Genomic DNA, 14,239 nt, shown 5'->3' on the forward strand with positions numbered 1-14,239 from the left:
TTTCAAAATTAATTCTGTATATTCATAATGGTAACAATCTAATATTTCCATATATACATTTTATATATCATTTTTTTAAATGATGTATACATATGTTTATAATGAAAGTATATCCAATAATCGTATTTTTCTTACCATCAAGAATAAACATTCACAATATTTGTGAGTATATATTTTTATTTTTGAGGTATAGTAATAACTATATAAAGGGTATTCAATAAAGAGATTTCTATGGTCGCTAACGATTGGCTTGTGGTTGCTATGGGAAATGTCCACAGCAACAGTTAGGGGTGGAGACTCCATCCAACGTTTCCCCCTAAAAGATGACGGACAGCTGTATAAACCAATCCACGATCGAGAACTGCGAAGGCGGCCAATGAAACCGCGGCAAAACGATGGGACCGTAGTTAGATAGAGAGCGCACGGGCAGAAGCAAGTTACCAGAACCTCGGCGAGACAGCAGCGAAAAAAGACTAATGGTGAGGCCAGTATTTACATATACGCCCATTTAAATACCGCCAACTACCGAAGCAAGCTCTCTTAAATATGTCCCGCATTCTTGGGTTAGCTGACAAAACGTATATTTTACGCGGGGCGGTCTGCCATCTTCGTGTGGTGTTAGCTGCTATGTAACGGTAACGTTAGCTATGCTGCTAACGGTCTGTTGTGTGCTGTCCAACGTCACGGCTAACACACATGAACCATAGTGTGCATTCACACACACACACAGGACTACCTAAAATAAATATATGTGTGTACTCCAAAACTAGCTAACCTACCTGGTTTCTGTTTGGGGAAAGATAATCGATTCTAAGTGGTTATTAATTGATGTTGAATCTGCAAAAGATAAGGAGAAAATAATTTGCTTCCATGTTTACACTAACAAAGGTATATAGATTCATACAGAATTGCAATATTTAAAATTGGTCTCCCGCAAGATATATTGTATTATATAATAAGAATAATATCTGATGGATGTAATAGAAAAAGCTTTACTTGCTGCTCATAATTTTATTGGTGGCAAAAAAATAATAACTTGATCTTTACTGGAAAAACTGCTCCCCTGGAAAAGTTAGACAAGGCCGGTGTGCGCAGTGGAATAAATAAAGGCTCTCTGTGCAGACCCAGCACGAGGAGCCGGCCATTCCACTAACATGGACAAGTACGAAAAGGTGAAGAAAATTGGCGAAGGTTCATTCGGAAAGGCCATCCTCGTCAAATCCAAGCAGGATGGACGCCAGTATGTCATCAAGGAGATCGGAATATCAGCGGTAAGCTCCTGCCAGAGAAGTGGCACAATCTCCACCCGTCACTGTTAACGTGAGCTCCTTCGCGCCGCCGTCTCTCTGCTCCGTATCTTTCTGCAGATGTCCAGTAAAGAGAGGCAGGAGTCACGGAAAGAGGTCGCCGTCCTCGCCAACATGAGTCATCCCAACATTGTCCAGTATAAAGAGAGTTTTGAAGGTATCCGTTCAGTTCAAAGATCTCAGCCAACAAGCTGATGGAACCACGGGCGTAACCTCCTGACGTGAGCTGTATATTTTGGGAATCTCTTCTAACCCGTTTTTTCTTCAGAGGGGGGCTGCCTGTATATCGTGATGGACTACTGTGAGGGTGGAGACCTCTTCAAGAAGATCAACACTCAGAAAGGAGTGCTATTCTCAGAAGAGCAGGTACGCCGCTCTCTGTCATGAACATGCGGACTGAATTTATCCCATTAACTCTTTAGCTTAGTACCCCTTCTTATGAAATCTATGCAGACCCTTTTAATGTTGTTCAGCCACTAGAATTAAAAATGATGTGGATAGGAAGTGGATCCTGTAAGATGTGCTTCTCCATCTTCTCCTCCTCAGATCTTGGACTGGTTTGTGCAGATTTGCCTGGCGCTGAAGCACGTGCATGATCGGAAAATCCTCCACAGGGACATCAAATCCCAGGTATTTCTTCTTCAAACCGCACGCTCTTCCTGCCGATTTGTCCTGTGTTCACACCGACTTTTCATCACGCCCCCATAGAACATATTTTTGACAAAAGATGGGACGGTGCAGCTCGGAGACTTTGGCATCGCGAGAGTGCTGAACAGGTGCGTGAAATGTCACCTGAGTGTATTGGCCGAGATTTGGGAAGAGTGCCGCGTGATACCGTCCGTTCTCTTCCCCTCCTCGACAGCACGGTGGAACTGGCGAGAACGTGCATCGGCACGCCGTACTACCTGTCGCCTGAGATCTGCGAAAACAAACCGTACAACAACAAAAGGTAGCGGGGTTCTTGGTGTTCGTCTCACTCGTGGCGTGAATTCATGTTTGATTGTAACCCGACACACTGCGAGTCGTGCAGACTTGGGTCGTTTGCTTCCGGGGGATGTAACGGTGTCTCGTCTCCTCTTTATTGAGTGAACCTGCTTGTCGGGCGCTGCATCAGGATGCTGGTATCGATTTCCTCTTGAACCGCTTTAAATGTGGGTGTCATTTAATCCACTTTAGTTAAAACCGATGAAGTAAATTTAGCAGCAACTCCATGTCCATTTAAGGAGTGACATGACGGGTGTATAAGTAAAAAACAAGGAGATGTATAGATATCCGCATGAAGCTTCAGTTCTTTACATTAGTTTTTCTTATTAAATGTGTTATTAAACATTTTAAATGAGATAATTTTCATACATTTGTGCAAATGTGAAAACGTCACCGGCTCATCCCTCCCATTAAGAGGATTATTTTTGGTATTGAAGGTATTCTGTAATATTTAAATAAACAAATGAGGCATTATCCAATGATACATTTTGGTGAATTTAGAAGGAATCTACAGACAAAGTCGATAAATATGTTTTATTTCTTCTTGTCTGAGAGAAGAGGTGTCAAGTAGTGTCTCCCCTCACCGATGAAGAACAGGGAGTCTTTGCCAGTGAATGTTGAGGCTTTATTGATTGATTGAACCCTGAACTTACCCCGGTCTGTTTGCCCTCCTCCCTCTGCAGTGATATTTGGGCCCTGGGGTGTGTCCTGTATGAAATGTGCACTCTTAAGCATGCTGTAAGTATTCAATGTGTGTGCGTGTATTCATTCATGCAGATCTCATGTATCTCTCACCTCTGAGCTCCGTTTGTACGTATCCGGCTTCTCGTAATAGAATCTTTACCGTCTCGTTGTCTCAACCACGTAGTAATTAACTCGCTGGACGCTAAGCTGCTCTCTGCTGGCTCAATCTCACTACAATAGAAAGGTCTTACACCTCTATGGAGACAGCCGTTCTGGACGAAGAGAGGACCCAAACACGTCTTTAGTAAAGAATAAAACCATCATAATGATACTAATTGTTTGTTTTTTGGAATTTCTTTTATAAAAATTGTAAAACAATGACAATCTTTTCATCCAACATTTCCCGACCAATGTTAAAAAAAAATATATAGGTTCCAAATGTTTGATATAAAACCATTGTCTTCCTCCTCAGTTCGAGGCCGGTAACATGAAGAACCTGGTCCTGAAGATCATCCGCGGCTCGTACCCCCCCGTGTCCGTCCACTACTCCCAGGAGCTGCGCTCCCTCTTGGCGGCGCTCTTCAAACGAAGCCCCCGGGAGCGGCCGTCCGTCAGCGGCGTGCTGGACAAACCCTTCCTGACCTGCAGGATACAAAGGTTCCTCACGCCTCAGGTGAGGGCCGCGCGCCGCCGGGTGCCTGACGTGACGCCACGGCGGCTTAAATAACACGCGTGTTCTCTGGACGATTGCAGGTCATTGCTCAGGAATTCCGCCATAACTTTCTTCACAAGCAGCCTAAAGTGGGTTCGGTGCAGGGACCATCAGGTCAGCAAGTGCTCTTCTTCTCTTGTTCTACTAAAGACAAATACACTTTTTGTGCTCTAGTAATCTCGTATTCTTAACTCGTGTGACCAGCCAAGCGTCCCGCCCCCGCCTCCACGCCCCTCAACCCGTCCCACAAGATCACCAAACCAGCCAGCAAATACGGAGTGCCTTTAGCCGCGAGGAAGGTGTCTGATGCAGCCCGGAGGCCGGCTGTGAAGCATAAAGCGGTCAGTGGTCCTGCCGTCTGTTACGTCGTAGTGAGTCGGCGACCTCTGAACCCCCGGTGTCATATGTTGCTTAGGCTCCTCACCCTGCAGCCCCCCAGAGAAGAGGGAGTCAAGTGGAGGAAGAGAGGAAGAAACGGGAGGTACAGCAGAGAGTTTTACTGTTAGACCCCCCTGCCCCCCCCTCCCAACCTCCTTGTTCTCTCAAATGAAGCTGTTAGTCAACCTTTGCCCCATCCCCCGGCCGGTGCTGCTGCCTCGAAGCGCGTTTCTTTAAGATGATTCGTCTTATTTTGAAATGAGCTGCTTTCGTCCTCTTTCAGGACGTCCTCAGGAAAAGGATGGAGCTGATAGAGAAGGAAAGGAAGCGGAGGGAGCAGGTGGGTGCATTGGTGTTAGTGTGTTTGAGAGACGAAACCATCTACTGGAGTATCTACAGCAAAACACAGGCTCTACAACCTCACTTCATTTAATGCAAACCATCCCTGAAGTCCCTCTGTGTCTGCTGGAAGTGTAACAACAGCTTCTCCTGCAGGTGTTCCTGCTGAAAGCGGAGCAGATGAAGAGATACGAGAAGGAAAAGGTAGCCGGTGGCTGTCACGTCTCTTTTCCTCCATGTGACGAGTCATTCCTGTAGTAGTAAATGTTAAATAATGACGAGCCTTCGATCTTCAACAGATCGATCGTATAAACCAGGCCAGAGAGCAGGGCTGGAAGCACGTCCTGAGTTCTAGTGGAGGAAGCAGCCCGGAGAGGAAGGTAGCAGACGCACATTTTGGGATTCTTTTCGTGTCGTTCAGCTTCTCCTTCAAGCCGTCCCGTTCTTCTGTTTGCTCAGTGTTTTGCAGGTGGTGGAAAGGTGTTTGTCCCGACCTCCGTCCAGGGTGCAAGCAAAACCCCGTGCGAGCACCACCACGCTGCCCTGGACCAGATGGCTAACCTGCAGGCTAAAGTCCTCCGCAGGGAGGGGCCCTCAGCCGGACCGGGGAGTCCCACCCGGTAAGCTCAGCGCTTTCCGCTAGTTTATTTTCTGTGTGTGTGTGTGTGTGTGTGTATATTAAACCCCTGTTTTAATGCCCCCCCTTCCCTCCAAACGCGCTTCTGTTTTGTGAGCAGCGTCCCGGTGCTGCCCAGCGGCCCCGCCCGGCTTCTCAACTGCGACGCCATCAAGAGGGAGCTGCAGAGGCTGCAGCACGTTTCCAAACCAGCACACCTCTGTCGGTGGGCGGAGCGGCGCGCACACACACACACACACACACACCTGGGTTTGAACTCTGCGGCCCGGTTGTTGACTGCGGTGTTCTGTTTTCAGGCCGCGGGGTCACGCGGCTGCTGGACGGGCCCATCAGGTTGAGGAGTTTTTACAGCGGAAAAGAGAAGCCATTCTCAACAAGGTCCGTGCTGAGGGACAGCTGGTACGTAGCCAGACTTTTACTGTCACTTTTTATTTACTTATTTATTTATTCGCTATTGAGCGTGTTTCTGGAACCACACTTACCCCCCCCTCGCTCACCAGATGTTTCTATATACGATTAAACTTAAAGGCGTTTGTAGGTTGTTGTCAGTTTCAGCTCTCGGGTGTCAGACTCCCTGCCGTTAGCTACCTGGTTAGCATAAGTAGCATTGAGCCAGAGAAATGAGCGAGTCGGACATACGAGAGGCCAGAAAGACTCTGAATGATCTGAATGTAGTTTTTCTGATTCTTTTTTCTGCATGATTAGATTTATAGCTTTAATAGGGGGCAGAATAAGCGGAGAAGATGCCGACAGTCGGACTCTTCTGACCACGTTCCGCCATATTAGGTCTTTGTTGGTGGCAGTGTGGCTTCGGCCGGCATCATTGCGCTATTCACGCTAGAAATTAGTAGCTCGCACTCACCTCAGTGAAGAAAAGCTTAAAGCTTGAAAAATGCTTTTGAATAGACATTTTAGTGACAATTAAGAATAACTATCCCTCAGGACCCCCTGATATTATCCTCTTGGGGCTTTTAGTGTTTTGACGTATTAATTAAGTACTCCACATTTCCCTCCCTGATTAGCTTTGACTTCCTTTAATTTATTAATGTAGATTTATTGCTGCAGGGTAGGAGGCTGATGGGACAGATGCATCCGTACGGATCAATCAATGAGCTAAAATACTGTGTAGGGCTGCAGAGGTGGGCGACGCTTATTATTATTATTATTATTAATATATTTCATTCAACGCTGCCTCCCGCTCCGAGCTCATGACTGTCGTGCCAGTTAGATGTTGAGGGGCTCCGTCCTTCATTTTGAAATGTTGAACGGTAACAGGGCACTCGGCACAGCCCGGCAGCAAGTCACGGAGGCCGGGCCGGCTCGATTCGGTGCAGGAGACCCAGAGGCAACAACGAGGAGGAGGTATGGAGCCTCGCAGTGCCCCCCCCCCCCCCCCCTCCTCACAGCACGTCTGGCTTCTGGCTCATCTTCCACCTGCCTTCTCGACACTCCCATAATGCAACCCGGCAGCTCAAACCCATGCTCGCCTTTGTTGCACGACCACCGCGTCCACCGTTTATTTTGCCTCCCCGATGTCGTTTGTTTGTCGTGCCCCGTCTCAAATATGCACCGCAGTTCAGAGTGCTTCGTCGCAGCCTTTTCTGTTGTTGCACATGGACACGTTCATCTTTATTTGTGGGCTGCAGAAATGTGTTCATGTTCAGATGTTGTCGTCACACTGTGTTGTGGGTAAAACGCTGTGAATGTGTGATGCGTTCTAACATCTCGCCGTGTGTTCTCAGGAGTACCTGTCGAGGCTGAGGCAGATCCGACTGCAGAACTTCAACGAGCGTCAGCAGATCAAAGCCCGGCTCCGAGGAGAGAAGGTACGGCCCTCCGCTCCCTCCCTCCGACAGCAAACTTTTAATTGGTATTTTTTTTTTCACTTCTTCTCTTAACATTTGGTGGGTTTTCTCTTCAGTACGACAGCGACGGTTCCGACAGCCAGGAGTCCAGCGAGGAAGCGGAGCAAAGGAGGAAGAAGATCGAGGCTTTAAAGGTGAGTCGGGTCCACGTCTCGCAAGGTGCATACACGCGACACATTGACAAAATGAGGTGTAATAAAAGGTCTGTTTACTGTCACTGTGCGTGTCGTAGTTCCTTTTATGCTACTCGAGAGAAGCAGAACAAAACAGCCCTGTGGTGCATTTTTGAATTTGCATCAGAATGGAAGTGCCGTAAATTCCGGACTGTAAGCCGCTATTTTTTTCCCCACGCTTTGAACCAGCAGCAGAAACTGGTGAATTCTTTAGGCAGATAATACGACCGGCTTCATAACGTTGCAAATGATGAAGATCGATTTATGTCCAGTGAGATCCACAAACAAGCTCTCTCTTCTTGCACTCGTCATTCATATTTGTGAAGAGATGTTTGAATAATTGCACGACACGGCGTGAATACGCTTTGAAAAGCCTCCCGTTCCCCCACGCACACGTTTAAACGCAGGCCCAAGCCAACGCCCGCGCTGCCGTACTGAAGGAACAACTGGAGAAGAAGAGGAAGGAGGCCCAGGAGAGGGAGAAGAGAGCTTGGGAGGACCATGTAAGCTCTCCTTTTCCTCTTTCCTTCCCTTGCTTGTCCTAACCGGTGCGTCGCTGTAGTCTGATCCTTGGTACTGTGTCTCGTGGAAGCTCGCAGCTCGGGGGATGAAGGTCGGCATCGCGGCAGCAGAAAACGTAGCCGCAGCGTCTTCGTCGTCTACCTCCGACGGTCCTCTGCCACAGCCGAGTCCCTCTCCGCCAGAACCGGCTGCCAAAGCGCCGGCCCGGCCTGCAGCCATATCCATGACGGCCGCCCTGAAGAACGTCGGAGCGGTCCGTATGCATTTAAGCCAGCTGGGTTTCTCTGCTCTGAGATCATAATGAAACACTGAGTGGATAATTTGAAATATGTATATTTTATTTGTCCTCGGTTGAAAATCGGTGTCGGCGCAGTGTGAGATTAGATGGAGCGTTTCTTTTGATTCACTGTACTCCTGAGCCACATCGTTTTAGTACTTTGTGTTTCACAGATTACTCCTCTGAAAGAAAAGTCACCTGAGCCGGAGAAAACCACAGTCATCCAGGTGTGTTCATGAGTATGAATAATAATTACTACATTATTACATGAACAGCGTGTGGAAAGGCAGGAATTCAGATTCCACCCTGAGTCTAAAAAGATAATTCTACTAAATTCCCTTTGTGTGACAGAGTGAGAAGAGGCAGATTCTGCGCCGACTCAACCAGAACCTGAAAGCCCAGGGCCTGGGGGAGGATGGGGAGGAGTCTCTTCAGAGCCCCGCCCCCCAACAGAACCAGCCTGCCGCAGAGACACGCCCCCCTTCGAATGGAGACCGGAAGAAGTGGGATGCGGCAGAACTTCCTGTGCTTCCTGCGGCTCAGCTCACCTTAGAGGAAACCTGTAAGTCCAGCCGAGCTCAAGCCCCAATTATTAAATATTAACTTTAATCAAAAAATTTCATGGAAAAAAAGTTTAAAATATTAGCTTGAAAATGGTCATGGAAAAATACTATAAATATATTAGTTGGAAAAATGTAATTGAAAGAAAATCGCAGCCTGTTCAGCTGAGTTAGTTTAATTTAACTTAATTAAGGAGACACTCGTTTGAGTGGAATCACATTATTGCTTCTGTTCAAACGGCTCTGTAAGAACTTTTCCCTCGTTTCCTCAGCAGCCTCTTCAGCGTCTCCAGATGATGGACCGTGTTCTGCAGGAGACCGGAGGAAGTGGGAAGCAGGAATTCCTCTCGTCCTCTCTGTGGCCCAACAAACTCTGGAGGAGACGTGCATCAGGACCATCGGTGAGTGACCTTTGACCTGAGCGAGGAGGCAGAGAATCACCTCGGCCATGAACCGCCTTTCTCTCTGTCTCTGTGTGTTTGTCTCAGAGCAAACGGCGGGGGAAGTCATACGGATGGCCGCGCTGCAGGAGGAAGCTCCTCGGAAGGTGTGGGGAGCGAATCCGGACCCTCAGGTGCTGAGAGTTCTTCAGGAGGCGGAGCTTCAGCCTCTCACGCAGCAGCTGGAGGGCGTCGCCGCGGGCGAGATCGCCAGCCCCGGTCAGTCTTCATTCAGTCTGTCTCGTTTGACTCAAAGGTGCTTTCATTTGGACTTGTGCTAGTTTAAGAGATTCACTCACTGATGATTGTAACTTTATTCATGAAGCACTTTTAAAAGAACAGTAAGAAAGTTTTCTGGCAAAGCAATAAAACAACAGACAGCTCAACAGTGAGACAAACTAAGATTCAGACACTGGTTAAATAAATAGAAGATCAACGCAATAATAAAATATTAATAAATGGCATAAATAAAAGGATGATTAGAATAAAAAAACAAGAATGAAATAGAGATTCTCTGTAAAAATGTGCTCTCCTCAGATAAGCCCGACCAGGCAGCAACACCGGCGGTCATGAAGGCGTCAAACAAAGACTTCTCCTCGGTACCGAGCCCGGAGGTCCGGACGGAGAGCGCCCCCACCTCAGAGGCAACTGTGACCGACGAGGAGAAGAGAGCAACTCCGATGACAATGCTCAGCGAGGCTCAGGGTGACGACCGACAGCTGCACAAATACACATTATTACACACACAATTCAGATCACCTCCAGAGTTCGATCATCTGGTGACTTGTTGCTTGTAATCGAACACAAAGTTCACGAGGAGCTTCACGTTGAACGGTTCTTTTTTTCCACTTTACAGCACTCTGATACACTTGTATTGTTCTTAAATATCCTCTATACTTAAAACGAAAGCATATTTCAGCCCTTTCTGGTCTGAACCCGTGCAGATCCAGCGGACGTGGAGTCGGTGGTTCTGGATGAGAAGCCCAAACCGGCCTGGCGTCCTCCAGCCGGCGTGCAGCAGGCCTGGGGGCCGGAAGCCCAACAGCCCATGTAACCTTTGCTCTTTTGTTATTGGTCATAACACAGAAAGAAATCAAATGTGTGAAAGATCCATTTGCTATGCTTGCGTTTAGAGACGTGTGTTTCCATTCCAGGCCACCAGAGGGCGTAGCGACACCAGCCGGAGAGGCCGAGGGGAGTGCAGAGAAGCCATCCGACTCTCCCGGTGAGTTCAGTGAGTAAAATCCTCTTTTCTCTTTTCCAGAATCTTAATTAAACTCCCCCCCCCCCCCCCCCCCCCCCCTCTGCCAGCCTCGGCTCACAGCGAGGCGCCCCTGTTCATCAAGCTCTGCTCGCCGGCCCACCGGCGCACCGCCGCGCTGGCTCTCCTCTCGGCCCAGTCCTCCGTGGACGAGTCCTCCTCGTCCCTGGCGTCGCGCTCGCGCTCCGTCTCCCCGCTGCGCTCCAAGCACCACGACGCCCTCCTCATCGGCCTCTCCACTGGCATGTTCGACGCCAACAACCCCAAGGTGACAACGCTACGTGGGCAAAGGCGTCACGTGATGGGATCCACGGGGGAGGGGGAGGGGGGTTGCGTTGCCGCTGCAGAGGTCGAGGAGATTGTTGTTGGTGTGATGTCGGGACTTGCAGAGTAGTTTCAGGAGGAAGTTCAGCCTTCTTTATTAATGAGGGGCTGTGGAACAGACGCAGGGCCATTAATCACAGGGCTGAAGCTGCAGTGGGTCCGATAGGACGAGGAGAGCATCCATCAACCTAAATCTGTCATAACCTACACACACACACACACACACACACACACACACAGGGAGCTGCACAGAATGAACACTGTGCTTCTTTAGGGTCTGATGCTATAAAGATATAACGGTACATTTGACATTTCTTTTAGAGCAACTATTTCAATCATTTGAAGCTGGATCAATTAATAAAATGATCCTTTATCAGTCTCACAGGGGTATTTGAGCACCACAGCAGCACATTTAATTATAAACAAGTAATCAAACAATTTGCAGATTGCAGCTCTGTCTTAAACCATTAATATTGAGTCACGACTTCCTCTCGTTCAGATGCTGCGGACCTGCTCGCTGCCCGACCTCGGCCGGCTCTTCAGCCCGCGGCAGGACTCTGCAGTGGTCGTCGGGGGCGACGCTCACGTCGTCCCCGACGACCACCTGGAGGTCGAGGACCTGGAGGACGCGGCCAAAGACGACGATCAGTCGGAGACCGAAGAGTAAGTGGGGCAGACCGCTGCGATCTAAAGATGGCCGCCCGTTTTTCATAAGTGTCTAGTTTTGAATCGGTGTCTTTTCAACATTCTGATCGTTTTCGTTTCATACTGCTGAGGAACGATTGTCGGCGTTCTGCGTTCGATAAAACTTGACCCCTGTTCCCCAGTGCATTTGAGGATGAAGACCTGCGGGACATCCGGGCCTCCATGGAGAGGCTGCTGCATGAGGAGGGGGACATGATGAGGAGGAGCTCTCAGGGGGACGCAGCAGGAGACTACAACGGGAACCCCCCGGAGGAGGAGGAGGAGGAGGAGGATGAAGAGGAAGAAGAAGAAGAACGGGTACTCTTCAACAGGATTGCTGCTGAGCTGGACGAGGACCACAATCAGATGGCCGTTGACGACGACGATGGAGAAGACGACGAGGAGGAGGAGGAGGACGAGGAGGAGGAAGACGAGGAGGACGAGGAGGAAGGCTCGAATGGCAGTCCAGGTGACGAGGAAGCAGGCGAGCTGCTGAACAACGGTGTGGGGGGGAACCACAGTAACAACAGCCGGCTCAATGAGGAGTGGCAGTCGGGTAAGAGGAATGTTTGCGAAAATAAAAACGTATTAAAGTATTTCTCATCAGGCTTATATGTTATTGTGAAGCAGCCAACGTTGTACTTGGAATATTTTCACCTCTTTACTTTCACGTCAGACAGAACTGAAGCCGTTATCTTTGAGCTCTAAAAGACACCAGACTTCATTCACAAAAACAGGCACTTTACCGCTCAAATCACAGGAGCTGTTAGTGTGTTCGTGTCATTGTGTGTTGCTCGTTGGGATAAACTCACAAAATAACTAAGATTAATTCAGTATTCAGCAACTCTGTGAGCTGAGAAGTGAAATCCTTGTTTTTGTGAATGGAGTCTGGTGTCTTTAGGGGGTAAAGAGGTGACGTGTTCTAAATGTAGCGCCCCTTTCGGCGTGAACGTCTAACCAGTGTGATAACCGGTGCCGCCCCACAGACGGCAGCGGGGAGGAGCAGGACGGAGGGGCCGCGCACCACGACAGCATCTTCAGCCGCCTGGAAGAACTCCGCTTCGATCTGGAGCAGCAGATGGGCTTTGAGAAGTTCATCGAGGCCTACAACAAGATAAAGGTACCGAAGGAGCCCCGATCCGTCTGAGCGCTTCATCACGGCAGCGCAGGACTCTTAAGGACGCATGTTTCTTTTTTTTTCTTTTTTTAAGGCTTCACATGAAGACGAAGACGAGAGCATCGACCTTGGCTCCGGTTTGGTGCTGAACATTTTGGGAACCGAGCACCAGCACCTTTACCCCAACATCCTCCACCTGGTGATGGCGGACGGCGCGTACCAAGAAGGTCGGTGACGTTTCCTTCACGACTCGTCATTCGTGTCTCTGAAAAGGTCAAAGCGAGCGTTTCTTCCGTCTTTCCTCACACTGCTACCGAGTCATGTCGATGATACCGAGGCACTTCTTCTTCTCTCTTTGTGCCGAGTCAGCTGTCAGAGTCGAGCGCGTGGGGGAGGGTTCTCTTGAGTTTGAGACAGCTCTCCCTCAGCATGACAACCGTCTTCAGATGCGTTCTCTCACTGAACTGCTCTGTTCAGCGACTCTATTTTTACCGGCTTCTGAAGGAGAAGCGGGGGATGTGTCATAAATGTCAGATCAGTCCCTGCAGGGTTCCGCTCTGAAGCCGTGAAGGTCCTGCAGGCTGCGTCATCTACAGCGAGCTGCGTTCTGGAGCCATCGAACCGGGACTCATTCCCTGTGGCGACAAACGGATACGCAATAATAATAATAATGATATTTACAAAATTAATATAATGTAAATCAATGCAAACTCTGCTAACGTTAGCTGCTAGCTACCATGGTTTAGCCAAAAAGGACTGGGCGGGCTACCGGCTGCTAACGGCTAACGTTAGCTAGCTCGCCTCCACAGGTTTGTTGTAGCGTTATCAGGGGAGAAATATGCTGAACCACGATGTGTAGTAATACTTCTCACATACAACCCTTTTCCTTGTAATGAAAAAGTAGCTTTTTAACTTTTTTGTATATTTCTCTCAATCTTTCCGCAGTCCAGAAACACAAACTTTAGCAAAATCACAAGTCAACACATCCTTTTGTTTTGTAACTAACTAACGTCTGTCTGTCCCTCTATGTCTCTCTTTCTGTCTCTATCTGTCTCTGTCCTCCCCCCCCCAGATAATGATGAGTGATTGTGACAATCCGCCGGCTATCTGACGTCTTCCCGTGAGGCAGAAGGAAATCTATGCATGAAGCATCTCAGTGTTTCAGGCACACTTGCATGACGGGTAACTAAGTGCACTCCAGGATGTGGTTTCGTATCATCGTTCTAGAAACACGCGTTCTTATTAACCAAAGCTAACTTGAAGAGTTACTGTTGAATGTCCGTGTGTATCTGTACATGAAGGAAAACATCATGTCATGAATAATGTTGTGTTTCCGTTTGTTGCCACGGTGGCATTTTATTTTGGCGGGCAAAGATCTGGTCCTCTCAGGTTCTCTCTTCTTGACCACAGCCTCTACAAAAAAACGGTTGAACCTCCTCCTTTCTTACGACTCTTTACACCGACTCAACAGTTCACATGAGATCAAACACATTTTCCACCTTTCTTAAACTGTTTTTTTTTTGTGAGACCGCTGTCTGTTGTCATGGTAACGTAGCAAGACAAGACGCTATACGGGCCGCGTCAGATCGATGTTCAGGTCAGAGTAATAATAATTATTCATATTTGATTATGGATTAAATATTGTAAATCTTTATATTGAATAAACTCTTTTTCTAAGAAGCTGAAGACTTTTTTGTTTTCTTTCTACCTGCCGACTGCGTCGGAGACGCAGTGTGACAAAGTGCATTTACTCTACCTGCACCCGACGCATGGTTTGCTTTCACCTTGTGTGTCACCACGGCAACGGGTTTCCCTGGAGACGCCGACTGTAGCAGGAAGTCAGTTCTCTTGACTATGTGGTCATTTATATTTACTTTGTGTCTCTGAGTGACGCTTTATAGGTCGGTGCTTCTTTCATTCATTTCTACACCTGCACATCTCAGGGGTAAACATTGTACTTTGATATCATTACATT

The 14,239-nt window shown here is 48.3% G+C and overlaps 1 protein-coding gene across 5 annotated transcripts; it reads left to right on the top strand.

The window, feature by feature from the left end:
* The first annotated feature begins 354 nt into the window (after positions 1 to 354).
* Positions 355 to 13,944, top strand: nek1 (NIMA-related kinase 1). Of its 5 annotated transcripts, none has more exons than XM_078108763.1 (36): positions 355 to 479; positions 1,123 to 1,271; positions 1,368 to 1,464; positions 1,576 to 1,673; positions 1,854 to 1,937; positions 2,016 to 2,083; positions 2,170 to 2,256; positions 2,975 to 3,029; positions 3,448 to 3,648; positions 3,729 to 3,801; positions 3,892 to 4,028; positions 4,103 to 4,168; positions 4,349 to 4,405; positions 4,561 to 4,608; positions 4,704 to 4,784; positions 4,864 to 5,024; positions 5,142 to 5,246; positions 5,338 to 5,440; positions 6,317 to 6,403; positions 6,784 to 6,867; positions 6,963 to 7,040; positions 7,487 to 7,582; positions 7,672 to 7,854; positions 8,052 to 8,105; positions 8,230 to 8,440; positions 8,711 to 8,839; positions 8,927 to 9,097; positions 9,416 to 9,583; positions 9,823 to 9,928; positions 10,033 to 10,103; positions 10,190 to 10,407; positions 10,963 to 11,126; positions 11,291 to 11,703; positions 12,134 to 12,267; positions 12,359 to 12,491; positions 13,337 to 13,944. In XM_078108763.1, the coding sequence occupies exons 2-36, from the start codon at positions 1,155 to 1,157 to the stop codon at positions 13,348 to 13,350; spliced, it is 4,152 nt and encodes a 1,383-aa protein (XP_077964889.1). In that variant the 5' UTR covers positions 355 to 479; positions 1,123 to 1,154; the 3' UTR covers positions 13,351 to 13,944. The 5 variants fall into 5 exon arrangements, with proteins under 5 accessions (XP_077964889.1, XP_077964890.1, XP_077964892.1 ...); XM_078108764.1 differs by having other exon boundaries at positions 8,714 to 8,839; XM_078108766.1 differs by lacking the exon at positions 6,317 to 6,403.
* The last annotated feature ends 295 nt before the right edge of the window (positions 13,945 to 14,239 follow it).

Source organism: Gasterosteus aculeatus, chromosome 8, assembly GCF_964276395.1.
Source record: "Gasterosteus aculeatus chromosome 8, fGasAcu3.hap1.1, whole genome shotgun sequence".
NCBI classification, from domain to species: domain Eukaryota; kingdom Metazoa; phylum Chordata; class Actinopteri; order Perciformes; family Gasterosteidae; genus Gasterosteus; species Gasterosteus aculeatus.